General features: G+C 39.8%; 2 protein-coding genes across 2 annotated transcripts; both read right to left on the bottom strand.

The window, feature by feature from the left end:
• Positions 1–3,381: 3,381 nt before the first annotated feature.
• On the bottom strand, positions 3,382–14,393 carry zfand3 (zinc finger, AN1-type domain 3). The gene is made up of 6 exons (XM_063495218.1): positions 13,839–14,393; positions 9,721–9,761; positions 6,554–6,745; positions 4,350–4,415; positions 4,093–4,263; positions 3,382–3,634 (listed from the first exon to the last, which is right to left on the bottom strand). The coding sequence occupies exons 1-6, from the start codon at positions 13,904–13,906 to the stop codon at positions 3,480–3,482; spliced, it is 693 nt and encodes a 230-aa protein (XP_063351288.1). The 5' UTR covers positions 13,907–14,393; the 3' UTR covers positions 3,382–3,479.
• A 1,875-nt stretch (positions 14,394–16,268) lies between these two features.
• Positions 16,269–27,140, bottom strand: btbd9 (BTB (POZ) domain containing 9). The gene is made up of 11 exons (XM_063495731.1): positions 27,006–27,140; positions 26,452–26,660; positions 25,316–25,679; positions 24,078–24,345; positions 23,712–23,931; positions 23,360–23,479; positions 22,318–22,427; positions 22,010–22,199; positions 21,585–21,692; positions 20,827–20,905; positions 16,269–18,306 (listed from the first exon to the last, which is right to left on the bottom strand). Exons 2-11 carry the CDS (start codon positions 26,634–26,636, stop codon positions 18,097–18,099), a joined length of 1,854 nt encoding a protein of 617 aa, XP_063351801.1. The 5' UTR covers positions 26,637–26,660; positions 27,006–27,140; the 3' UTR covers positions 16,269–18,096.
• Between the last annotated feature and the right edge of the window lie 622 nt (positions 27,141–27,762).

The raw sequence follows: 27,762 nt of genomic DNA, 5'->3' as shown, positions 1-27,762 counted from the left end.
TTCCTGTGCTTCCATGCCGTCTTTCATTCCAGCCACTGGTAGGATTTCTGGATGTCAGCCACGTCCTCTGTCTGCTGGTGGAACAGACCATGCAGGGGCCTGTCATTCCATGATGGTTCTTCTCCTTGGTCTTCGTCCTTCTCGGGTTTCTGCTGCCTGAGGTATTCAGTTGGTTGTGGCCATCTTCCTGATGTACTCATGGATGTTTTCTGCCTCATCCTAGACCAGGGGTGGGCAACTCCAGGCCGCGAGGGCCAGTGTCCTGCAGGTTTTAGATATCCCCCTGGGTCAACACACCTGAATCATATGTTTGTTACCAGGCCTCTGGAGAACTGTAGGACATTTTGAGGAGGTAATTTAGCCATTTGAATCAGCTATGTTGGATCAAGGACACATCTAAAACCTGTAGGACACCGGGACTCGAGGCTAGGAGTTGCCCACCCGTCCTAGACAGTGGTTCTGACACTCCATTTCGCTTGGAGTACAGTCTCAGGGTGAAACCCTCCACACATGGTCAGGAGCTTCCTCGTCTTGATGTCAGTGGCTTCCATCTCCTCCTTTGGCCAGCTTATTATCCCAGCAGAGTGTAGGTGTTGATTACCTGGATCTTGCACTTCCCATTCAGCTGACTACTCAAGACTTGCCTGACCCTCTACGAGTATTTTGTGGTTGGAGCTTTCCTCTTTGTGGTTCCCATTCTGGTAGTGTGAGATATAGATTTAAAAAAAAATAGTTTTAAAAAATCAAAACAGGGTAAGTGTTAGTAATAAATTACAAAGTTAAAACTGAATTATTGATTCTTAATTTGGATTCTGATGTCAGTGGTGATTTATGCAGAGAAAAATAATTACCAACATATAGTGATCCAACAATAAAAGACACACATCATATCCTCTAATCCAGTTTATTTTCCTCGGCAGAAAATGGAACACGATAAAATTAAAATGAGAAGATAGGACAGAATTATGTTCTTGCATTTTTATACATTTAACTAAATATGTCACTCTATGCTAGGGTGTAAGTAACTCAAACTGATATAAGGTTAAATAAATTTTTCCTTTAAAAGGTACAGAAAGATAATTTGATTTTTCCATTTCTCATTAGCACTCAAAGAAAAAAAAAACTTTTTCAAAAATAAAATAAGAATCAGCCAACAAACCCTTCGTCCTTCACTGTTCTCACTGGAGAAGACAGCAGGAGTGGGGAGTGATGAGGGACAGAACAAACCGTGACTTGTGAGGATTAGCATAGTTAAGTGGTTTTTCTAAAGGCTTTCAACCCAAATCAACTTTTATGGAGTTATTTTGCAAAAGACGACGCCTTCTAATTTTCCTGCCGTTCAAAGAGACCTGCTGCTATTTCTCCAAATTGAAAAACTGAAACGGTAACGTCATCAACGCACGTGTGATAAAGCTGCAGATTGCTTTTTTTTCTCTTTTTTTTCTTTTTTTTTTTTATAAATGGAGATTCTGAATTTGTTTTAAATAAACCACAACGTCTTTATTTTGTTGCACTCACACCTCGAGCTTAAAAAAAAAAAAAAAAAGAAAAAAAAAAAAAGAAGAAAAACGTCAACTTCTGCAGCATCACAAACTAAACATTGATTTTGGTAGAACAGTCCTTTTAGATAAGGAGGAAGAAACATGTAACTGAACAATATGCACAGCACAAAGTCCAAGCAGTCAGACTGAGTAGGCTGATTAGGAGTAGGATTGGAAACAATGACAAAAAACAAAAACGTATGAGGAAAGGGGAAAACCACTCAATTTCAGAATTCGCATGATATTTCTGCAGCCAAAACATTCACTAGACACCAGAGTCAGTTTGAATATGTGGTAAGAAAACAAACAAACAATGCCACAAGCAGTGTATTCAGTTCTTAAAGTCTTACAATTGGCTACTTTGACAAAAAGGCAAACAGTTTTCAAACCCATCCAACATTTGCCCTTTTTTACTTTAGAAGTTTTATTTGATGTTTTAGGTGGACATTTATCACAGATTTAAACTAAATCATCTCGCTCTCTGAAATGATGTTCTGGATGGCAATCAGTATTAAAAAAAAAAAAAAAAAAAAGTAAAGAAATAATATTTTAAGAATTATATTCCAAAGAGACATCTCAAAGCTGAAAATAAATCCCCAATTTATCCTACCTACAAAGAGACAAATCGCAAAATAAAAGGTAGTAATATAAATACTCAGTGAGAAGCTATGGAGACTCAGTTATAGTTCAGATATTTGTTTTTCTAAATTAATATATGGCATTTTGGTGAAGAACTCTTCATTTGAATACAAAAATTCAGTCGTCTTCCCCTTTATGTATCAAGAACAACAGTACCACTCAGTAAATTGAAAAACGGGAGGGAGAAGGGAGAAGAGGGACTGCTACACAGAGGATTTATCTGAGTGTCTCTTGTCCATTTAGTGTGTTTGTCTATTTTTTTTTATTTATTTATATTTTTCCTTTTTCCCAACAGTCTGTGAGCAGAGGCAGGGATCGGCTGTATTGTCCTCCACGACACCGTGGTTAAGCAGTAAAAACAGAGCTAATCACTGTAACGGCCACACAGGAGGGAAAAAAAAGAAAAGAAAAAAGGACTGAACCATGGCAGCGTCCTTGGACTGCATCACATTACCAAATGACACGCTCAAAACCTGCACAAATACACTGTTGCTAGAACCATGCATGAGCACAACTGGTTAGTGATGCCGTGCATGGGTCCAAACACGGGTGGAAGAAAGACCAAAAAAAAAAAAAAAAAAAAAAAAAAAAAAAAAAAGAAGAAGAGGAAGGTGGGGTTACAGGTTTGATACCCCGACCCCTTGATGACGACCTGAGGAGTGGTCGTGGGATAGTGCTAGACCCCTCATCCGCGACCAGGTAATGGGGGGAAAAAACCAAAATAAAACAAATAACTCTGTAGAATTCAAAAAAATCCAAATGGATCAGTTCAGCTGAGCGTTAGAGCAGTTCACTTCCTGTACTGAAAAGAAAGAGAACAAAAAAAAAAAAAAAAAAAAAAAAAAAAAAAAAAAGACTGAGTAAAGAGGAGGAAACCGGGGCAAGGCACAGAAGAACTGTGCATGACATACGACTGACTGGATCCGTCTCTGTGGTGTCCTTCCTCTGAAGACAGGTGGGGTTAAGGCTGTGTGTGAGAACATGCGATACTGAACGTAGCTCTGAAGAACAGCCACCAGGCGGCCCCCTGTTGGCCCCGAGCAGAGTCCGAACAGACGCTCCAGGCAGGAAACCAGGACTTCAACAGGGTGGCCTTAAGCTCAGATCCAGAATCGTTGGGTAAGATGCAGGATGTTACAACCATGCCCCATCCCCTCCTCCTCTTCTCCCCCCTCCCACCCGCCCCCTCCCATTACCCCATTTGTCAATTCTCCTAGACCTCCTTCCATCAACACCACTACCACCACCTCCTCTTTGTAAGCTCCTGTTTTATTGGATGGCTGCTCACTCTGTGGCCAATCAGGAGCACTCCTCCCCGATGCGCTGGCATGAACGGCCCACCTTGCGGTCCAGCTTCACCATCTTGAGGACGGCCTCCTCACGTCCGCGGCCCAGATGGTCGAACAGACAGTCGTGTTGCTCGGGTAGACGGTGGAGCATGCAGAAAACGTAGCCTGGGAGGCAAACAGAGAAGCTGGTGAGGTAGGAAGTGACCCCAATACACGTTTTATTTAATTTTACTTTGCCAAGCTTATTGTTAAATAAGAACATAGGAAAAGAGACCTCTTCCCCGTTTCTAAAGCAGGTCTGTGCTATTTTCTTTATACAATTTTAAGAGGATGAATGTGCATTACCTGTAATTTGTACATGTGAGTGATTCTGATGTTATAGTTTTCCCACATTATTTATATGCAAACATTTGACAAAGATGCCATAAGCCAAACTCAGTCATTATCCAGCCCCCTGTTGAGTTTACAGTGCTTATTTATGCAATAAAAAACATCATTAGGGGAACCTAGTCAGTGGAAAAAAGAAAAGAAAAAAAAAGACTGAAGCAAACCAAAATACAGCATTCAAGCTTGATGACCATCTTTGCTTATACAGTGGCATGTGTCTCAAAGATGATACTGACCACAGCGACAGGATCCCAGTTCCTGCTGCACCAGCTCTAGTTTGGTTTGGCAGCGATAGCAGCGCCGACGGTTCTTCTGCTTGGGCGTCCCGTGGGCCTCTTCGCCGCTCCCTTCTTTCTCTTCTGTCCGTGGTCGTTTCTCTGGTGTGGCCTCGCTCTCCGAGCCCGAGGCTGGAAACAAACACCGGGGTTAAAGATTTAGCGCTCAACATGTCAGAGGTTGTGCGGCGCTAAAAGGCAAGAGGAAGAGGCGGTACCTGATTCTCGTGGACGTTTTGTGGGCGTGCAGAGTGTGCCTTGGGCTGTTTCTGTGGACGACACACCTACAGGTGGAGGAATAAAAGGCGAGTGAGACACGACGTGGAATGACCTCCTTCCTTTAACATCCACTCCGAGGAAAGAAAACCTACCAGAAAATAATGCCACATGTACCGATTGTACTGTGTACCATGCTTAAAATAAAAACAACTTCATCATTTGAAATTGAAGCTGAAATGTCAATACTTAAACTATTAGTCATTACATTATTCTATAGATGTTCTAACATTTTTCAGCAGGCCATATATTCACTTCATCCAAACCAGCTTGACCTTTTCAAAAACAATGTCAATGTCAAAACAAATGAAATGAACATTTCAAGGATTTTTAAATTTGATTTTTAAGCAACCAAAACAATATTTTACAAATGATACAAAACAAAGATGTATGTATGGAAAAGTGCATTTTGAGCTCTTAATAGTGAGTTTAGGAACGATTCTGTACATCACCTCAGCATCAAACAGCAGACAGACACAGTTACCAGCAAACTCAGTCAAGCGAAAGGTGGGTAAAAATTGAGTTAATGTGCTGGTGGAGAGACTTGGATTGGAGACCAAGAGGAAAACTAATACTGAAGTTTGTCACATGGTAAGAAACATGACTCCAGATGAAAGCAAGTATAACTCTACAACTTAGAAATGTGTTAAGAACAACATTTATCTATATTCTCTACTGCTTATGCGAGTCTGGATCATAGGAGCAGTAGTCCCAAGCCACCGCCTCCAGCTCTCTGAGGTGTTCCTGAGACAGCTGAGGGATATAATCACTTCAACATGTCCTGACTCTGCCCTGAGAGTCTGCTCCTGGTTGGGTATGTCTGAAACCATTTACCTAGGAGACCTCCAGGAGACATCCTAATCAGAGGCCCAAAACATCTCAATTAGCCGTTTTTGATGCAGAAGAGCAACTCCACTCTGAACCCCTTTCTTATATTTAAGCAGGAGCCCAGACAGCATTCAGAGTACGCTCATTTCTGTCCCAAAGCATCCAAAAAAAGATTTAAAAAGTAGCAATTTACAAAATAGATTATATTAAGTAATTATTGTTGACAGTCTGCTATAGACCAACACACACTAATCATCCACAACATTGAATCCACTAACCTATGACGTGAATAAACTTATCATTCTGTTATAATGCAACATCCTACTGGGGAAAACTTGGTTCTTGGTCTTTATTAATAGTCTTTCCACCCTTGTACGTACAGTTTCCCCACTTCTAATACTCTGTGACGGCAGAATCTACCCCAGCAAGGAGAAGAGCTCTGATACACAGCAAAAACTGCTCAAAGAATATGATGAAGAGCCTAAAGTGTTGACCTGATCGGATTAAACATGTATGAAATGCATCTGATCAAGAAAAATCTATAGATCACCACAACTGTCAAAAACAAAGCGCTCTGGCTAACGTCCCTACAGGTCACCCCTAGAAGGGAACAGCTGACATCCATAAGGCAGGTGGTTTTAATGTTGTGGTTGATGTAGTATAGGATCTGGTCATACAGATCTGAACAGTCAGAGGCTTTTGCAGAGAACTGTGTTTTCTACTCGAGATTGAAGTTTTCCTTGTACCATGTGCCACTTTGTACTAGAGAATTACTACTGCTGCCTTTTCTATGTTTTAAAAGCAAAACCCACAGACAGATTCATCCAGTACTTATTTAAAGACTGAAAAGGCTGCACAGCAGCATTTATGCCTGCACAAACTGTTCCAAACCACAGAGACATCATACTGCTTCATCTAAAAAGAATGACATTTAACGTAGTCTTGAGGTCCACGATAGTTGAGAGAATTCCTACATGAGGGATTTTATGAGCTCTGCAATGAACTTCATATTTCATTATGTTCCTTTGTTTCAGTGCTGCACTCCTGTGTCAGCCATGTTCTGCATCTTCCTGTGCTTGACAAAGAAAAAGAACAGTCAGTCCAGACTCTATCATCACTGCCACAAACAGCTTGCTCTGCATCCATCAATTCTTTGAGAAATACTTAACCGTTAAATTAAGCAAAAGTTTCAGTCTACTGTGACCATTAACCTTTTGCTTCCACATTTTTAGGAAAGTTTGCTCTCCTGAAAGTCAGTTTTTAAAAACAGAACAGGGTGAGTGTGAAGTCATGGGCTGACCGGGCTGACCAGGCTTACCTTCCCTCGTGCTGGAAAACACGGGTAAGGGCTCTTCAGCTGACAGTTGCTCGGAGCTTGAGGGCGGCAACAATGATAGGGATTGGCTACTGCTACTGCTCATCTCGCTACTGAAAACTGGCGATTGGCTACTCCCGGTGCTTTGGATGGGCTTGGGGGTGCAGTCTTCGACTGGCTGCTTCTTTTGGACGTCTGTGGTCAAGGACAGCGAGTGAGGGAGTAGACAGGAATGCGCAAAAAAAAAAAGAGGACAGGGAAAATACAAACAGTGGGAGGGACAGGAAAATAAAAACAAGAGGAGATAGGACAGGGAGTCAAACAGACAACTCTAGACTTATGGAGTGTGGTATAGGCACTGTGCACCCCAGATCTCCCGTTATAACATCTGTAAAAGGTTTCATGTAGCTGAAAAATACATCAAAATTAGTGTATAAGAGTTATCAGGCAATTTAACAGTGATATGTGGGAGGTACATATTTAAACTAAAACCATCAAGTCAACCTAAAGACAAAAAAGAAAACATTTGGTGAAATAGTGAGTTAGTCCTCCACCCTGACAGAGCTCTCATATGTTATTATCTTCTGCCTGACCATTTCCTTTGGTATCCCAGTTTTTCCTGTCTGTCAAACTATAATGCATCGGCTGTTTGGTAAATATAACTGTGAGCAGAGTTTCCCCAACATCATGTTCCAGAGCGCCTCAGTGTTTATGGCTCTCTCCTCCCATTACACCTATAACTTTTAGCAGAGACTTGAAAATGGAGCGTCCACTGAATTCAGCAATCATCTGACTCTTTCCTTATCGGTGCATTTGAGGAAAGTCAATAACAGCTGACGGTCAGCTGCTTTAAAGATCTGCATTTACACTGTAGATGGAAACACATCTAAATTAAATTACCAGCAAACAGACAAAACTCTAGGAAACGATTTCATCCCAAAAAGTCAATTACACGATTACTTAAAACAATCAAAGCCCAGTGCACTGATTAAAAGGCATCTTGTAAAAACTGTGCTCAAATTAATATTCTGGCTTTTTAACATGCCACGCTGTATTTGTGACAAATAGTCGCCACCATTTTAAAAAAAAAAAAAAAACATATTAAACTTTCTTTCATCAGCAATAATTTACTGAATACCTTCCAAAGCATTCAGCATTGCTACCAATAATTAAGATTGGTGCCATCTATGCCTCTATTTTCCTTCTATGGTAATTTTTGATAAGCAGCTTCCACCATTGTTGCATATTGTTTTGTTTTATGGTTGATTAATCTGCATATTCACAGATTAACCAACAATCAAAATAATCACTGGTTGCAGCATGCGCCATCTCCATCTCTCTGCGACTGATCATTTCATAACTACCATGTGTGTATAAAAATAAAATAAAATAGAACTTTAACCTTAAAAAACAGCCTGCATGAAAGTACAAACCATCTCTAAACTCCATTACCATGTGGCTATCAGTTAACTTTACCAAGTGAAACGTGACTCAGTGAGACAAAGATAAAAATCACCTTGCACGACTGAGCTGGTTCTTGTCTTTATTCCACCACCACCACCACCACCCTCTCCCCGCAGGGGAAGGTGTGGGAGGCCAGCCTAGATTTTACTTTCACCTCCACATGTGGGCTAACCCACTTCTGCTCAGCCTCCATACTTGTGTGTATCGAGTCTATTCTAAGCATTACTGCTGTCTGTGATGCTAGACACACAGCCGGGCCCTCAGGTCCTCACTGTCTACCATGCTCACTGGTTGCTATGACCACCGACAGGGCTGCGGATCACCTTCAACCCTCATCCACCTGAACCAGACTGGAGAAGTCATTGGGACAGCTTAATTCATACAATGACATTTTCAAACTTTAACTGGGCATTTTTCTCTTGTGCAATTATCATGCTGGAGAAAAATGAAACTTTCTATGTTTTAGAAAGCTTCCAAGCAAAACAGTGAATGCAGTAACCAGAGAAACAGACAAAGATAAGTCTGTTTCCCGAATCTGCCCTCAGAGAACAGCTACCATCTTCCCAGCAAATTAAGAAAATTTTATGGAATCTCATCATCCTTTATGGAAGCAATTATCTCCTAACTTTCACCGTTTTCCTCCAAATGGCAAATACATCATTTTGGAGTGAGGCGCTTTATGGGTTCTTTCGTTTTCTGAGAATGACTCCTTAGCATTATTGACATTCCTAACTGAAATCTGCTGGCACACCTAGCCTCAAGCTGCTGCTAGCAGTGTGTCAGGCTGTCACTGAGAATGCCTCTGCACGCCAAGAGAAAATGAACATCCAATAGTTTCAGCCATTTATATGTGAGAAGTAAGCAGCTGCAAGTAACTCTCAAAGACAAAGACACACCCAGGAGCACCCAGGGGTGCTGAAATGCATCCATCCGTGCATGGGTATGGGGATTTGAATCTCTGTAGTATAGACTTAACTCTGTAGTCAAGCAACAACTGCACAGGTGAAACTCTGGAGGCAACTGATGTTAAAAATGACACAGGTAACAAGCCTTTTCAGTTAACAGGCCTTATACACCAATGCAACTTTAAATCATTTATTGTTTTAACCATTACTACAAACTGAAACCCAGAGAGGCAAAGAAACAACACTGTGATTGGCTTTGAGTACCTGCTGTGGGGGCAAAAGAATTTATTTATTTTTGACAACGAACATATTGAGCCAGCCACAACTTCATTGGACAAAACATCACAACATTTGAGTGAAAGACCACGCGTGTCCTGTGGCCACATTTACAGACAAAACAACCAAAGTGAACATCAGAAGCAACAGAATAGCTATCAGTTCTGTCTCTTTCATACAGCTTCCAGCTGGCTTGTACTAAGGGACAAAGAAGTCTGGCTCATTCTCCAAGTAGAGTTCCTACTTTCGTGCATGTAAGCAAGACCTCTGATTGCAAAGTAGCACCACTTTAAATCTTTTACATTTGGAGAAAAGTCACGCAGTTGGCAAACATTCAGTAAACTGAGGGATGTTTTTGGCTGCTGAAAGATGTCAGGTACCCAAGGTGTAACAGGACCCATTTGTGTCCTGTGCCTCCTTTGCTGTTGAATGATATCCAAATGAAAACCCAGAATACAAGAAGTTCCTTCTACTCGTGTTATTTCCCCCCACGAGACAAATACTGTGCATTTAGAAGTGACTTACCAGCAAAACATTTGGAGCATAAGTTCATTGTTTTACTGGACCTGGAAAGACAAGAGAGATAATGTCAGTTTTTAACCTCTGCAGACCTGCTGTTTGTTTCCACACATTTCAACCATCTATGGTTCAACTTTATGTATAAAAGAAGAAACAATGTCAAATTCCCAAATGTGAATTTAATGGGAGTCATCTATATATAAACATCTTTTCCTCCCACAGGTTAATACCTGTATTTACTGCAGAGTAGGTGAACATAAATGTGGAAGAATAATACCACTCTGAAATCGAGTGCAGCATCAGATAATAGCAGGACTTTATCCATTTTTCAACATCTCAAATAAAAATTATGTCATATCCAGCTCATTAAATCTATGATCTTTCATAATCTCCTCCAAGGTTTAATCTCAGGATTTCAGAAATTGGGCCTTGGCTTCGAGGTAAGACTGAAAGAAAAGGGAGAAAATTGATAAGCAGACGGTTGCTGCACAAGAGGAGCACACGGCTGGAAGAGGGGATATTCTTCCCCACTGTTAAGCTATTGTTGCTGATGAATTTTCTGTCACTCCCTTGATTGTTTCAGCATTACTAGTTTCCTGCAAGCTGCAAGCAGAGAGACAAACATTTCATCTTAAAGGCAAATTACGCCCATCTGGTTTTACGTACTCGAGTAGATTTCTGTTGATCTTTCTGTAGTCAAAAAGGGGAACAAACTATGCTACAAATTTACTAATATTTGGTTCAAGTTCAACAATAGGTAACCTGCTGTTACAATGCTCAAACCCCCATTTGAAACCCATTTGAATATGCAAACTGTGCATATATTGTCAACCTAAACTTCAACCTTCATTTGCTGTTGCATGCCTCAAAGGACGGCTGAGACTGACAGCACTGGAGTCCATGATAGTGTAATGCTTGCAGATTTTTACCTTACAGATATTTTATTGTTCTACCTACAAACTAACCAGTCCCATTTGTTCTTTGCCTTTCATCTTTTTGATGGCTGCAGAGTAACAGCCTAACTAAGAACTTTCAACAAAAACACAAAAGTGATTTTACAAGCTTTTGCCATGAATAGTCAAGATTTGAATAGACAGAGAAAATATTCTTACAGAGTTTAAAATGACCTAGATGTGACCTTAAGGTTTTTTCATTGCAAGTCCATTCAAAAGACAATGAACAGTTTTAAAACTAGTCATTTGAATCTTTTCTTGGCAGTTGGTAAGACCTTTGCCACAGGTGTGTCTTTCCCTCACCTTCTGGGCTTCTCTCCAATGTCCATACCACCACAATGTCTTTGTTCTCAGCCATTTCTGTTCACACTGAGTTCTCTCAATGGTACACAAGCTGGAACTTGGTGGGGTATTCATATCATTGTTCCTACAGGAGCTAGGTGACTAATACAGAAGGACAAGCCTGCACAGACTGTTTATACTGAAAGCAAAGAGGTGAATGATAGTACCAGACAAATTCAGTCGCTCTAAGCCAAAAAAAATAAATAAATGCAATTTTGAGACAATTTTAATATTCTCATCTAGTCTTTAATAATGCTTAAATCACTAAAAGCCTGAAATTTTCCAAATAAGATGGCTTCTTTTTTCTTTGCTACATAAACCACACAGGATAAAACAAGTCTTCTACAGACAAAATATACTTCATTATGCTCCCAGGTGACGCTTCAAGGTGGAGACAAGATGGGAAAGCTTGATTATGTCCGCACAAAGGCGCCACATCCAAGTCAAATATTTTGTTTAGGTCCTCAAAACGCAACTTGTTCATCTGATAGCAGCATGCAGAGTAGGATAAAACAAACACAGACTGATAACTATTCCTTCATCTTGAATCCAAGAACAAGGCTTCACTCAAAGAAAGTATTTTTAAATCGATTACCTCATCCTCTTAAATCCTGTTGCTCATAAGAAGTGATCAACCTGTACATTAGCTACTCTGAAGTATCCACAAATTAAAGAAACTTAAAAGCAGTGTTTGATATGATTAAAACTAATGTCTTCCAGGCTGCACTTTAGCTGTAACATATCTTGGTTGCAGTTATTTATAACCTAATCAAAGGTATGCTCATCAAAACTCATTGTGAGATAGGTTTGTCTGCAATTACAACCAATAATAGCTCATGTAATGCCATTATTAATGATTTTTTTTTTATTATTATTAACTGAAGTTACTTAGCATGTTTTACTGAGCTTACAAGTGGACTTTATAAGCTCATGGAGCCAACCTTTGCAAACAGGTGATTTCCATTGAATAGCACCGCCTTATCTGAAAGAAGTAATCAATGAAATCACTTGTGGTTTGACTTTTTTTTGCTCAAGTTAGTGCAGGTTTGGACCCAAAATTAACCGATGCCTTTAAATCCTGATGAGCTGACATCTTAAAGGACATATTGGTATGAATAATATTGGCAAACCTGCATCAAAGTCCAGTATTTGTATTTCGGTAGTTTAGTTCCTAGTCTTAATTATCATTTTACCTTATTTATATATTTGTTTTATGGACTTATAATAAATGCAAAAATATTGTTTCCTGGAATAGTGTTGCTCTCAGCTCTCATTTAATTTTATTTCTCCCCTGTTTATTACCTTTAACTTTTTAAAAACATTTTACTGTCCTCTTATTGGTTTTAATAACCACTTTATTAAATGTCTGTTTCTTCTGTGGATTTAACATGTACATTCTTAGCCTTTTTTATTATATTATTGTTGCTTTTGCTTGTTTTTAAATCAATAGTCGCATTTCATAATCATTTTATTACTTTGTCTGCTTACATTTGTCTATTGATTTAGTTTTATATCATTTATGTAGTGCTGTGCTACAGACTCTGTAGTAGCTTAAGCAGTATATTGTGCAACCAACTGGAATCAAGTCAGTCTTGCACTAGTTAATTATCCAGATATTTTTTTTTATTGCCTGGATTGTGTTGGGGTTTTTTTTTGTTGTTATTTTGGGGCTGAGGGATACCAAAAAGAAAAAGAAAAAAGAATTTAAACAATGTAAATATCATCAGTACTGACAAGGTGAAGGTTTGCACCCCATATTTTTAGTAAGATGTAAAATCCTGCAAATAGTTGAACAAAACCTTGAAATCTTTTCACGAAGCCTTGGCTTTTAGGGACATGTGCTGAGAGCCAGCAGACCCCCCCCCCGACCAGGTGTTATTCTGAGCTGAGGCAGGCTGGGCCATAAACACACAAGGCTGCCATTCATGTCACCTGACATTGACAGGTGGGTTACTGCCACCTCCAGTTTGCTTTCTGGACAGCAGAAAACGAGGCAGCTGGGGAAGAGGGGCTGGTTATCAAATGTCAATTCATAAGACTATGTTCTGTATTGATATTTGCCTCAAAGCAGGTGAAGACAGGAACAAGAAATTATCAATACTTCTGTAATGTGGGGGGGGGGGGGGGGCTTTATGGTTCCCACTGATGAGATTGCAGTAATCTTGTCATACTTTATTTCCGTCATGTGGTGGAATGAATTGCATGCGTTTAATGAGAAATAACCAGTCACTTCTTATGGTTACTGCTAAATACATTTAAAAAGGTTAGTCATTTTTCCTATGGGGTAACACAGGCGATATCAGTGAATCACATCCGGTATGCAACACACATCCACCTCTTGACAAGAGCGAATGTAAAGAGGGGCGTAAAATAAACGACAAAATAAGTTTAACAACACATTTAAATTTTAAGGTTTAAGAAAAGTAGCGTGTTAAATATTTAAATCCAGCTTTCCTTTGAGGTGGTAGACGAAAACAGGGCAGGTTTAAAAGGAACCTGCTGGCAATAAATCATTTTCTATGTCGGGTACGTCATCTCCTGGCTTCACAAATAGCCCTAAAAACGGTAAAGCACGGTCGGAAAATAACAACCGGCACGACAGGAGACGACAAAGAGTGTGAGAGCTCTAAAAAGGGGGTAAATTAAGCTAGTTTTCAAGCTAGGAGGTTATTTATTAGCCAACTTCCCAACCCCCCACCCTCGGCCTGTACAACAGAACAACAACAATGGGTTTGGACTAGTTGAACCCGTTTAGCACATTTCATCCGGATTTACCTTTCAGTTCAAGATAGCGGGTTTAATCCGGTTTCTATCAGGTTTAACACTTACCCCCAAAATCCGCAGGGACACCTGGGAGGTAGAGTCGGAGGTTTGCTTCGTTCACTAGTGTCTCCCATGACTTCCAACACACACACACAAACACAGGCACCCACACGCGCGCGCACCCACACACACACGCACACACAAAAAGCCGATAAGGAAACGCGAGGCTGGGGATGAGTCCGGGGCCTGGTCGTTCAATGAGAAAAAGCCTCCAACGCTCAAATTAGACAAAACGATAGCTGTCCAATTCCTCCGAAAGTCCACAAAGGGGTAAAAAATAAATAAATATCGCGTCGGCAAACTCGCTTCAGCCACAAAAAGCCTTCCGTTAAGTCAAAGGAAACGGCTCAGTTTGAACTGGAATAATTGAACAGCACTCAAAGCAATCAGCTGGATGTTCGGACTTTACGACCGACAGACGACTGGAGGGGGGCGTTCCGGTGTTTCAGTCGACACCAAAAAGCTTAAAATGAACACCGCCCGTCCACCTATACGAATAAAACACAATTATGGCGACGTTAAATGTGTGGGAGGGTGCGAAAAAATAAAAAATAAATAGACTGAGCAAGGCCTTCCCCTCTTGACAGTTGAGGACCACCCCTATTCACACGTCGCTGGTATGAAGTATGCTAGGCCGGAAACGCGTCCATCAAACCAGAAATGTCAATATTGGCCAACGAAATGATGGTAAAACAGTATGAACTAACACCGCTACTACACGGAAAACATCCAGAATAAACACATATGCCAACATTTCTGAGTCGCCGTGTTTACTTTTCTCAATAATCCTGAGTGTTAGTATTGGAAAGGCAAGTGTACAGCGAGTACTGTACAGTAAGAGTAAGCCATAGATGTACTATAGAGTAAAGCAAAACAATGAAGCTATGGACTAAAGCAATAACAACACGTTTTAAAACTACAGTTAACACTCTATATATTGTGAATTGTCTTTTGAGTATTTGAAAATGTGGATTGTTATATTTAAAAACATTTATAAGGGAATAAGTGAAATAGAAAAGTAAAAGCAAATTTTATTCAAGAACCTCATGAAGGCAGCATCAGCACGAGATGCCTTAAAAACATCATTTCTTTACTGTATTGTTTTTACTGTTAAATGCAGTTAAAGATTGTATTTACTGAAAATGATCCCCAATATATAGTGCACTGTGCAAAAGTCTTGAGCAACCCTCATTTCTTTATAACTGCCATCCACGGAGTTACCTCTATTTTTAGGTGGTCTTGAGCAATATTTCTCCAGGATTTCTGAGGTCTTTCAAAGTTTTTCTTTGGGCATTGCCTGCTTCTGCACTCAGTCCAGTCCTCGCACCTGACAAATTTAAAAGGAATGTTTTGTTTCTGTTTTTTCAAGCTTAACACCAACCCATGACTCATTAAAACGCAATGACTCTCTAGAGATGACAACATAGCAAAGAACCAGTTTGAAATTTTATCATTATCATACTAGCAACCTGTTGCACTAGTGTCACCCATGGCTGTCGCAAAGACACATCAGAATTTCCCATTTCTTTAGATGAATCTACAACAAAGGCACAAGGAAAACTTTGATTGGCAATATTTATATATATATATATATATATATATATATATATATATATACATATACATATATGTGTGTGTGTGTTTGCTAAAGCCTCATCAGAGACATTATCTGTTGAAGGGCTGTTGTCAAGAAACCATTGTTAGGGATGGGAAATGGAGAAAAGGCTGAGGTATGCCATATTATACAAGCCTTAGAGAGTGATGGAAGGTCAGGAGAGAGTTACAACATTATCTATTAAATTATCTATTACCCCCTATGTAAAACATAAGGGAGAGTCTGTCATGGCTTGGGGCTGCATTTCAGCCAGTGGTGATATTATCAAAACTGATGAAATTCTAAACGCAGAAAAATATGGTCAGAATTTGATCCATGTAATATCACCTGGAAAACAACTGATTGGCTCAACTTTTCAGCATGACAATGATCCCAATCAGTGATGGGATGGCCTTCCCAGAGCCTGGACCTCAGTGTATGATCATCTTGACAGAGAACAGAACGGAAAGAAGAACTTTCAATGTCCCCCCAAAAGCCAAGAGAATTTTCTTGAAGACTTAAAGAAATTACAAGAAAGCTGCCTAAGAGAGTTCAGGATGTGTTAAAGAATAAATATTAGACACACCAAATATTGACTTTAATGCTGGTTAGAATTGTACAAACTATGTTTTTCCCTTATATTGCTTTATTTCCTACTTTCATAGCAAAATAAACAAATGAGGGGTGTCTCAAGACTTTGTACTGTTTCACAGTAGTGTATATACTGGTTAGTAACCGAGTCTGTGGTCCTACGAGCTGTAAAAACTCCTTGGATGTAAGTTTCCTACCAGCTGGAATAAACAGTGCAACTTTTCTCACCATCAAAAACAAGACAATAAAACTTTTGATTTTCAAAACGTGACATTTTAAAAAGTTTTATGACAATAACATCTTCATAGGCAGCCGTACACATTAACACTGCCCACAAAGCTGGAGGGGCATCAGTGCCCGGCCCATTAATGTTACACGATTATCAATCAGCACCATTTGGTGTGTAACAAAAGCTCTCAATACTTAAAACCAAAGGTGGACTTATTGTATTGCTTGAATCAAAGAGCTTCACTGTGTGTAACAGCAGCGATTCTGACAAGCAGGTGTGTGTCACCCTCTTACAGAAACAAAAATCAACAAACAACATCGGCTTTTTTTTGTTTTTGTTTTTCGTAATCACATTTTTGACAGGCATTGAACACGAGGCAGTGAGATGCAGTCACACATTGATGGTGAAAATAAGTAAAAGTACACATAAAGTTAGATAAGGTATGGAGAGTACAACCTGAACAAAGCCCTATTTTTGTTCTCTAGTTATTAAGGAAGACTTATCAAACTAATGGGTAGTTGTCTTAAATGTATTGGGATGGCTAAAGAAAGCTTACAGAAACATCAGTGAGTCACCTAAGGTAGATAGGTATTTCAGGTTATGTAACAGCAAACAAAGGGTTTCCAACAAATGATTTTTTTTTCTTCTTTTTAAATAACGCAAAAGTGCAACATCAGGACACAAAGAAAACACAGCACTGACACTTCATTAAAAAAATGCAAAAGAACTGAAATCTAAAACAACCCAGAACCACAAAGATTTTAAATTAATTTAAAATAAACCGCAAGATACCAAATCCAGCACTCCAGTACTCTACTTCAGTCAGAAGACCCAAGCTACAACCCTTATTTCTGTATACTTGAATAAAATAAAGTGCAGATGGAAGCTGCTCATGTGTCTACAGTATAAAGTTAAACTTCAGCAGCCCAAGTGCAGCCAAATTTGGTCCTCTAAGTCCCATTTTTCCCCCCCCAAGCTAATTGATTTCCCTAATCTTGTGTGTGCGCTAACCTATTCAAGTGCTTAAAATATTAAATTAAGACACTCAGTTAAATCTCGGTTCGTTTTAGTGAGGTCATTATTGAGGTATGAATTTAAGCTATTTAAAAAAAAAAGAAGAAAAAAAAAAAGAAAAAAGGTCACACTGCAGAGTTTAGATGGGGTGCCTGCTATCAAATACTCCACAGCTATTACTTAATACGCAGATAGATAATTGGATTAAATGCCATTTGGATAGAAATGCCACCTAATGCATTAGCTCGACAGCTTTGACAGACCTTTGAACTATTTACTTCCAAAGTTTGAAAAATACTCAACTTCTACTCTGTTAGCTGTGATGGTATGAAAAGTGAGTAGAGTCAGTTTAAGACAGTTCCTTAAAAAAATAGCTTAACAACAGTACTTTCATTATTAATCATACGATTAATGCATAAAATTCAAATACCACCCCCCACCATGGACTTACTGCTCTTTGATAATACAGTATAAACATGCTTCAGTGTGTGCCTAACCTTTAGAGAAAGATTTCACCTTCATATTTTTTTTTAAAGGATAAAACTTGAGTCTTAGTTCCTAAAAAGTACCTTCATATAAACGCAGGAGATATGATATCTAATGTTGAGCTTCAAAACTGGGAAGACTGGAGCTCTAAATGCTGTTGCTACCAATACACCAGTCTCTAATGTTGCACATATGACAGACGGACTATGGATTATGACAAAGACGATCGCCTTAGCAGTGTTGTTGTAGCAGTGCTGTCTGAACAATGAAGGCTGTGCAAAATGGCGTTCTGAGGTCCCACCCGCCCACCACTCTCCTTCCTCTCAACATCTTCCAATAAGGGGACGCTCTTAATGATGGGAAGAGGAAGAGGATGAGGAGGAAGAGGGCTGGGTGGGCAGCAGGCTGTGTGTGCGTGAAGGTCGTTGAGGTCGCTGTTGCTGTTGCTGCTGTTGCTGCTGTGTAGTAGCTCCAGAATCAGAAGAATCCAAACCCGGGCTGCCTTCACTGACCTCGGTGTCCAGCTGGGCTGGACACTCAAAGTGCACGCAGTGGAACACCTGCAGAAAGATCAGGGTTAAATATGTAAAGGAGAAATCGATACACAAATGACTGTTTAACTCAGATACTGGACAAAAGTTAGTCTAATATAATAGATCATTATGGGAGCGACAATTAGCCACTGTGAGTTAACCCTAGAGCTGGGCGATAGAACGATAACGATATGTATTGCGAAATAACTTTTTCTCGATAGAAAAATTAAACTATTGCGATAGGCCTCATCTCTCTTGTCCTCTAAAAAAAAAAAAGAAAAAAAAGAACAGCCAATCCAAATTAAGTAGCGCAGAGCCGAACCAATCACAGCCGCAGCGTCACGTCACGTGACTTGTTACGTAAGCACAAGTGCCAAGGAGCACATGTGTATTTGTTTTTGCAGCCGGGCTGCCCAGGTAATGAAGGAAATGAGTTTGCCGACTAGAGAAAAATCAACCGAGAGCGTGAGCGAAGGTTACCGAAGAGAAAAACGATGATGGTTCCAATGCCGGAGAGATTGTCGAACGGAAGGGCCATAGAAGTTCCGTAGTGTGAAGGTATTTTGGCTATTTCAAGTCTGACAAAAAACAGAGTAGCGTGCACTGTAAATTGTGCCGAAAGCAAGTCTGGAAATACAATAAACCGGTGCATGCTCAACCTCTGACTGAAAGCGCTAATTCGTCATTCGGCATTTGTCAGACTAAAGTCACTGTTAAAACTGTTTGAAAAGCTAAGCTATACAACAAGGAGAGATTGAGAATTTTCTTTTAGTTCTCAGTTTATTTGATATTGACAAAAGTTAGTCAATTTTGTCTGTTCTTCTGTAAAACAAACTAAGATTTATTTTTAGAATTAATATTTTGTTTCTAAGTGGAATTGACAATTTAGTAGTCTGTTTTGTTTGTTCTATTTTGAAACTTAAATGCTTTAGCGGCTGCCTTTTGTGTAGTTTGCAATATTTGCCTTTATTTATCTGAAACTGAAGTCTCATGTTCCTTAAGTACATCTACCCTGTTGAACTTATTATGGGAAATAAATATTTAAATCAAAACAAGCTGCAGATTATTTCACATTTTACTTGTGAGCAACGGCACATTTAAATCTTACAAATATAGTTATTTGGCTTATATCGTGATATATATCGTTATCGCCTGAAATGAAAAAAACATATCGTGATATGAAAAAATCTTATATCGCCCAGCTCTAGTTAACCCCTTTGATTGTTTTTGGTTTTGTTTTTTTAAACCATCAGCCCGGCGCCGGGCTCATTTTACAATTGCAAAATTAAAACCGTTTCAGAAAAAATAGAAAATGAGCTTTATGGGCAGGGGTGCACATAAGTGGTCCGCAGGTGCAACCACTTTTCTGAGAATACGCGCTTCTTTTCCGGTTTGGACTCCTTCTGACATTTCTTTGGAGGTGGAGGAACACCAAAGTAATTGCTTAAAGGAGCTTCTTCGACATCTTTAAGAGTTCTAAACAAATGTCTGTCCTCCTCCAGAAAATCTTATGTACGCAAATGCGCGTTGCAACGTCTTATCTGGTGCGCGTCTTTTATTTTGACAGCGAATGCACACCACTTATGTGCACCCCTGTTTATGGGGACATTTGTTTTATGGAAGCAGCACAAAGCACTCATAAGGTACTGCTGTCTGAACAAAGACAGAAAAATCAGCTCCACCTACACGTTACCATGTGCAATTCACGTTACTGTAACTCCTCAACCTTTGGGCTGGAGAGAAAATTCAAACAGTTCCTGGTGTAGGTGGCCTGTATGATACTTGGGTTATAAAGGGTTAATCATTCAATTCTGGCTGTTTCTCAGATGTTATGGGGCCACCTGCTACTTGCCAGATCTTCAGCCCCATCAGATCGCAGCATCCCTCTCTCTCTCTTTCTCTCTCTGTGACATGACGAGATAAAGAACCAAAGGCCACGCTAACCAACACGACTCTGCGGTGCCCACATCCATAAAATGGACATAAAGCTGTGTCCAAGTAAACTGGCACATAACCACCCAACTCAATGTCTAACTGTTTTCTGTAAAGGTGTGAGGATGTTAACTATCGAGGAAGAAGGCCACCGCTGCTAGCACTGCGAAGTTCGCCACACTCGACAAACTTGTGGGGGCGACGTCCGTATGAAAGGCAGAATCTGACTTTGGGAGGAAATCATTGAGCCAGTTTCAACTGGCTCAAAAACACACAAAGAACATTAGCAGACAGTGTTTAACCTCAACTATTGGAATGTGCTCAATGTGGATCTTTTTTTGTCTTTAAATAACATGTAAATTAAGTCATAATTTCTTACATGGTGCAAAGGGAATTTTCTGTTCTTGTTTCTTTATTAACTTAGCTGATTGTAACAGCTACTTTAGCCACCCAGTGATTTTTGAAAAGTACTTGCTGTACAATTACTTGATTAAGCACAACTTACCAAAAGTTTGTTACAATGTAAAAAGAACTTTCAGCTCCTCTAAAGCTAAAGCATTAGAACAAAGAGACAGACGAATGAACACAGACGACCATTTCAAACCATGCTTTCACCTCATTAGCGGTGTTATGAGTCCCAACAATACGGATGAAGGAAGCAGGCTGCTTATCAAACTTCAGTGTCTGCCATGATCTGTAAGAGAAAGCAATTAAAAACAAAAGAACATAAGAAAGATCCTGATTTATCTCTGGTTATTATCAAAGTTTCCAGAGAAGACCCTGAAAATTTTCTATGGACCTCAGGATCTGCTTCATAAGTGTTTGTCAATAACTTTTCATTTATGAATGTTCATATTCGGCTTAGAAGAGCAGCACCTACTTACACACAGATCTTCTGAAAATGAAAATAATCAAGAGTTTCAGGATTAGAAACAGATCTTTATAAGTTTATTCTCAGACAAAGATGGAATCCAGATGGTTCAAGGTGACTATAATCAGACAGGCCTTTGAAAAGTGATTGTGAACACACAAATCAGCAAGTTTCTCTGCTGGGGTCGAGTTCACGGATTAGTCAAATTATGTAACAATGAAAAAATTAATAGCAATCAAGAGTTTTCATTGAAAATAGTATTTGGAACAGGTAACACTGAGGTCTCAAAGGCCTCTCGTTAAAGACTTCAGGTACATTTATTTAAACAGAGGCCGACTGTGGATCCTTCTTTCAATAATGCAGATTAACATGTTCTTTAAAGCCTTCATTTATTATAAAATAAAGGCTCTGATTCCATTTTTAACCATTAAAGACACTGGAAGAGCATCGGTAGCTTAAGGTGTGATTCAGAAAGTAAGAAAAGAAGAAGTGAACCACTTACCGACAAGCTACCCTGGTGCGGTCAATCACTTTTGTCCACTGCTGCTGGTTGGTGGAAACTTCAATGTAGTAACTGTAGGAGCGCTCATCGCAGTCCCACAGCAGCAGCCTGAACACATTTGTCTGTGTTAATGCTATTTTACCACAGATTTTTAAATGACTCCAATGATAAGAAGCTGTTGTTAATAACTTATAGATATTAGGTACAGTACATGCAGAATAAAATTCTCCAGCTCTGATCTTTCCAACAATTATTTCTTTTTCTTGTATACGATTCAACAAAAAAGCTTAAATAAAAGTTTGTCACTGGATGGAAACAAACACTTTATTGTAGCTGTGATGGAAACGTTTGATTTATTACAAGTAACACAATAATGACTTCATCACAGCTGCTGAGGTTTGAACTCAAAGCTAATGCACAATTACCTCAGTGAGCCGATAGAATAGGGCTGAGCTAGCTGGATGACAATGGCCCCAGAGCCCAGCTGATGACAAGTGTATCCCGAGTCCCAGTCGTAGTTGCGGGTGTCACCGTTGAGCAAGGCATTTCTGCTGCGACTCACACCCTCGATGACGCTGGCGCAGGCAGCTATAGTGGCCACATTCTCACTGGGCACTGCAGACATTACGAGCAGGGTTAAAGGCTTAAATTACAAACATGAAACCCTTTCTATCTACACAAAGACACTGAAAACTACACATGCAGTGCAGACTGTCAGTATTTTGCTGCTTACCCACAAGTCCGTTCTCCAGGGTGAACGAGCGGTTGGTGAACATGCATTCAAAAGCCACGAGGTGGAAGACCTTGTTGACCGTGTTGTGTGTTCCTACAATACGAACATATCTGAAACACACAGGAAATGAATGAATGAATACATGAATAACAGGTTATATCTAAAAATCTTCAGATAAGCAAAAGTACACTGACACTTTTTATTGCCTCTTATGTTTTTACACCGTTTTAATTTTATTAATGCTCATCATCTGATTCCAGTGAATTTTATTGTATTTTATATTAAAGAGACAGTTTTCCATCAAACTGCTTTTCTCTACAGTGAAGCACATTTAGTACAATTTGTATTTTTTGAATAGGAACAAAACTTCTTACAACATGGCCATGTAACACAAGAACACAAATATTAACATAAGCATTTGTTTTACAAAGTACCAATTAAATAAACATTCTTTTGACAACTCAGTTTCAGGTTTCTCTTTAGATGGTGATATCAATTTCAAACAAGCATATCACTATATCTACTTATATTTTCGCTTTTATGGTGAATTTAAGACTATTAGAGGAAGAACGATGGTGTAATTCCCATTACTGGCAAGTTTTAGTCCTATCTTCTGACATCCATTTGAATGTTTTGGCTCTATTATCTTTAAAAGGCATGGCAACACATTATTCAAAATCAGGAGTGTCAGCAACTTCACGTCGGTGTGTCTGGGAAGGACAGACCAGCTACTGGCAACAACACTATTTGAACTCAGCCAGCTCGAGAGGTATGCAAAAATACTTATGCTTCTGTCATCACACGGGCAAACAAAGCAGTTTGTACACCGTGAGGATATAATCTAAATTAACTACATGTAGCAACCCAAATACACGCCCTAATTATACACGAGATTAAGGCAAGTCATGACAGAGCACAAATAAGCCCCTTGTGCAAAGCCCAAAAAAAAAAATGGCAAAAATGGAATGGGATTTTATAGCTTAGGCCAAGGATTAATAAGCACTGGTATAACTGGAAGCCATATAATTTTGGTTTGGTTTACCTGCAAACCCGGGGTGTGAAGTACAGATTCTGCCACGAGCGGCAGAGATACTTGGAGTGGTCAACAACACGCACCCAGTCCAGCTCATCCATTGACACCTCGATGTAGTATGAGTAAGACCTGTAACAGTCATACAGGACACTAAGTATACAAAGCACCTCAGGTTTAAGAGGGAGGTTAAAAATACGAGTGCATAAGAAATCAGTTTCACTCTATAATGTGCTTTAAAATACACATTTTGGTCTTTTTTTATTAAGAAGCAGCACGTCTATGTAGTCAGCTCTAATTGGCCCACACTCTGCTTGGACTTTTTTATTGTTTGTTTTACCAGGATGAGCCGAGAATATTTTACCGGCTGTCTCTGTCCCACAGCAGCAGGCGGATGTGGTTGATGATGGACGGCTGGCCCAGTTTGACCTGAATCCCGGCTCGGCCGTCCTCTTCGATCGGGTGTCTGGAGAAGCCGTGGTCCAGGTCGTAGTTCTGGGTGTCTCCGTCGAGCAGCGCTGACTTCAGCTCTCCTTTCACTACCTGAGCGCCGTATTTCATGGTGGCGATGTTCTCCTCAGGGACTGAAAACCAAGATTTGAAACCACGAACAAAAGCACAAATTAATGCTTTCAAGAAGCAGATAAAAAACAAAAAATATTCACAGATTACAGTTTTTAACTGCAGCTTGATGTGAATGCTAATCAAACAAAAGACAAAGAAGACTGACTGAGCATTCCCCGGTAGTTGAGGTCCATATTGCGGCTTTCAGACCGGGTCTTAATGGCGTCCAGCAGGTCATCTGGGCTCACGAGGCCAGACGGTCGCACCACGTTCAGCATCTCGGTCAGAGTCATGAGGGGCAGCCGCACTGCAGACATGACCTCATAAGTGTGCTCGCCGTCCTCATGTTGCCGGCACCAGCGGCACAACGCTTGGAAGATCTCCTTCTCACTGGCAGCAAACGAGTCCCTCCTGACCACAGTCAGCAAAGCATTCTGCAGACACAGGTAATAAATTATTCAAGGGAAGGAAAACACACCAGAAAAATTCACAAAATGTAGTGCGTATAGCTTATCTTGTTTAACCACATTTTATATTACTGTAATGGCTTTTTTAAGTTTAATCTGTGAAAAAGTAACTAAACTAAAAACTAACTGCCTTTAAGAAGATTCGAGGTGGTAATTCACCATCATGTGTGACCTTTCTGGGCTAAATTATGACATCAAAAACTGTGTAAAAGAGAAAAAAGTGTGGCAGAATGATATAATAAAATTAATGAATATAGTTTTTTTCCTCCAAACTAAAATACAAGATGGTTAAAAACAGACAGAAGGCAGCTTAATACTAGTTTTACAATCAGACTTGTCAAAGAATAAAAACCAGGAAGATGATAAGCCCTTTGATTATTTATTATGCGAATGATTTTAATAACGCCTGCAACTTTCTTCTGTTTTAGGGTTTTGATGGACGCAGGAGTCTACATGTCTCTTTAGGGTTAAATAAAAAAAGGTTTAAGCCTTTAACAAAATCCCTTTTTAATTGATAACTTATTTGATTTTACTTTTCTCAGAAACACACACACTTCATTGTTATCCCTGCATATAACATATATAGCTGTTTTTAGGTGAAAGTGACAACACTTTTCACTTAATATATTATTAGTAATACATGACTGATACAAGACTTGGATCCATACCAAAAGAATAAATCACAATTAAAAATGAATAATTCATTTAAGATCACTTATGTATACCTGTCAGATTTCTGTAAAAATACATTTTTAACCTATGCAGAAGTCCTGCTTAGATAACAGTTGCCATTTGCTGAGCAGTATTGACTGTCTTTTGTAGCTTCTGCTAACTACCACTAGAGGTCACTGCATCTACATTTTTAACAGAAATAAAGACTAACACAAGAATGAAATAATTGCAAAACCTACTACAGTTCTTCCTCCATCACTCTTACCTTGGAGAGCGTGAGGAAACCTTCAGAATTCAGCACTTCAGGTGCGTGTCTGTCCATATAGGTACAGCAGGCTGCAGTGAGCGCGCTCAGGGAGTACAAGCTGGCTACGTCAAACACCAGACAGACATTGTTGGTATGCAGGATGGTGCGGAGGAAGTCGGATGTGGAATCCTCCAGAGGCTGGAGCCCGTAGCGGTGAGCCAAGCCCAGGAAGTCCAGTAGCACCTCTTCCCGGGCAGAACTGAGGCTGGCCCGGCCCGTGTACAGGTAGTTCAACAGCATTGAAAAGGCTTCAGCCCGAGTCTCCTCCAAACACACCTCTGCCTGCGGTTGTGACTCTTTCATCCCACCGTATAGCAGGGCCCTAAAGGAGGCAGAATACGCAAAAGTATACATTTTTGTTTTTTATTATTTTTTGCCATGAACAAAACCACGCAAAAAAACAAAAGATCTAAATTCTGCTCATTGAATGAGATGCACTTTAGACAGATTAGATAGTTCTTTACACCAGCAGGATTCGATGGCAGTAGGGAACATAAGGTCTCTAGTTAAAAAGAGGAATGAGTTGTGGAACTAGTAAGAGATCAAAGTGACAATCGGGAGTGGAGTATGTTATGCTACACCCAGACCACAGTGCCACCATGCATAGTGTCAATAAGATCATGAGGACCACAAAAACATGGAAAAAGATGCCAGTGAGGCCCCAAGAAAGACGACTTGGACAATCAACCACTGTTGAACAGGCATTGTTCAGTGGAAAACATATTTCACACCTATACAAGCTGGAAAAGCAAAAATAAAGTGATGCTACAGAGGAATTTAAAAAATGTATATTTTGTATTAGACAGATTTGGGAAAGGAAGCTTTTGAATAATTTAGTCATTTTAAAAACTTAAAGATTTTTTGTTTCCAACTAGGAGTTTGTACAAACTTGGTGTTGTAACATGATCAACAGGGTGAAACAACACTGTACTGTCTTTTTTTCTTTTCTTTTCTTTTTTAAAAATTTGCCAGTTTGTCACCGTAACTTGAGTTTTTTTCGGTTAAAATTAGTATTTATGTTACTCAATATCAGGTGTTTCAGGGCTGGAATTAAAAAAGGCGCCAACCTCTGGCTAAGAGACATTTAACTTTACCTGAAGTAGTGACAGCGAGCTGCCAGGATGACCCTGTGCGCCGGGAAGCGCTTTCCCTCCACGATGAAGGTGACATCGCTGTACTCCTCTCCGAGCACCAGGGCTCCGAGCTGCTCCGACAGCAGGTGGATGTGGTCGATCTCCGACACGGAGGCCAGTGGACGCAGAGGGTGACTGTTGCTCATGGTCGACGGCTGTCAGAGTTACATCTGGCACAGGAATGCACACGTTAAAACGAAAGCAAAACAGGCAATGACGGAAAAACATTAACCTTATATTAGCTGAAGCTAAATGCTAACTGGAATGCACTGAAGGAAAATGGCTTCTGTAATCAAACACCGCTGACGTCAAATCTCATATTTTTAAAGTGCACGTTAAAAACACTCAGTCAGCAAAGTAAAACGACAGCAGTGAAAATACGATGTGAATAAACAGCTAGCTCGGCTGTGTTGTTTACAGCCGCTGGTGTCGCGGATATTTGACGCCTCGACTAATCGTTAGCTCGAAGCTCATTAATGTCTCTTTTCTCGCTTTAATCTGTGTTATAAACTTACTGAACAGCAACCATTAACTCCGGTATTGAGATAAAGTCGACCTCAAACACACAGTCGTAGTTATTTTTTCCAAAATGCAAGAAAAAATCAGCCGTTAACCCCCTAGCTCTTCCAACATTACACCAGCGGAAACCACTTCGGGGGCAAAGGAAGAAACTTCCGGTTCAGTTAAGATCGTTTCAAAATAAAGGCTCCCAACAAAGCGTGTGTATCATCACATTTAATAGTTTTATTTATTTTCTTGACAGTTACATTTTTTAAACATTTTATTTAAAAAAAAAACGTATTGAAAAACAAAAATCACGAGATCATACTGTACATGCATAAACACACTCAAAAAACATAAACACAAATACTGAAACAAAAAAAGATGCAAACTTCTAAGGAAAAAAGTAAAATAAAATTAACAATGTCAATCACTGACTCTAAAATAAAAATACTCCTTAGCAGCAAACCTCAGGGTGCACGGATTTATAGACTAAATCGAATGAGTTGATTATAAAACATTGTGGAAAAATTCTTTGCTTTGATGCTTCCTGTAATGCACGGCTATGTGTGCCGGTGTGTTAAAGATGTAGACGTGGGCGTTAAACTCACAGTTGCAATACAAACGTATTCAGGAGCATGTGAATAAAACGAGTGTTAAACAGAAACACTGAGAACACACCAGCAGCAGTAATGATGACGCGGCCACAGTTTAACGTGGAGCTGGAGTCTGTTTACACATCGAGAAAAGCAAAGAGCCGGCGCCGTTACC

This window comes from Pelmatolapia mariae, linkage group LG15 (genome assembly GCF_036321145.2).
Source record: "Pelmatolapia mariae isolate MD_Pm_ZW linkage group LG15, Pm_UMD_F_2, whole genome shotgun sequence".
NCBI lineage: Eukaryota > Metazoa > Chordata > Actinopteri > Cichliformes > Cichlidae > Pelmatolapia > Pelmatolapia mariae.
The sequence above is the reverse complement of the archived record's forward strand: the minus strand, read 5'-3'. Positions and strand labels throughout refer to the sequence as shown.

Coding starts and splice junctions, on each gene's coding strand:
- btbd9 (XM_063495731.1), bottom strand. CDS start 26,636: ATGAGCAACAGTCACCCTCTGCGTCCACTGGCCTCCGTGTCGGAGATC. Junction 24,346..25,315: donor GTTTCCTCACGCTCTCCAAG/GTAAGAGTGATG, acceptor CTGTGTCTGCAG/AATGCTTTGCTGACTGTGGT. Junction 23,480..23,711: donor CTGTGGGACAGAGACAGCCG/GTAAAATATTCT, acceptor TGACTGTTACAG/GTCTTACTCATACTACATCG.
- zfand3 (XM_063495218.1), bottom strand. CDS start 13,906: ATGGGAGACACTAGTGAACGAAGCAAACCTCCGACTCTACCTCCCAGG. Junction 6,746..9,720: donor ATGCTCCAAATGTTTTGCTG/GTAAGTCACTTC, acceptor CCTTGACCACAG/ACGTCCAAAAGAAGCAGCCA. Junction 4,416..6,553: donor GTTTTCCAGCACGAGGGAAG/GTAAGCCTGGTC, acceptor CTCCACCTGTAG/GTGTGTCGTCCACAGAAACA.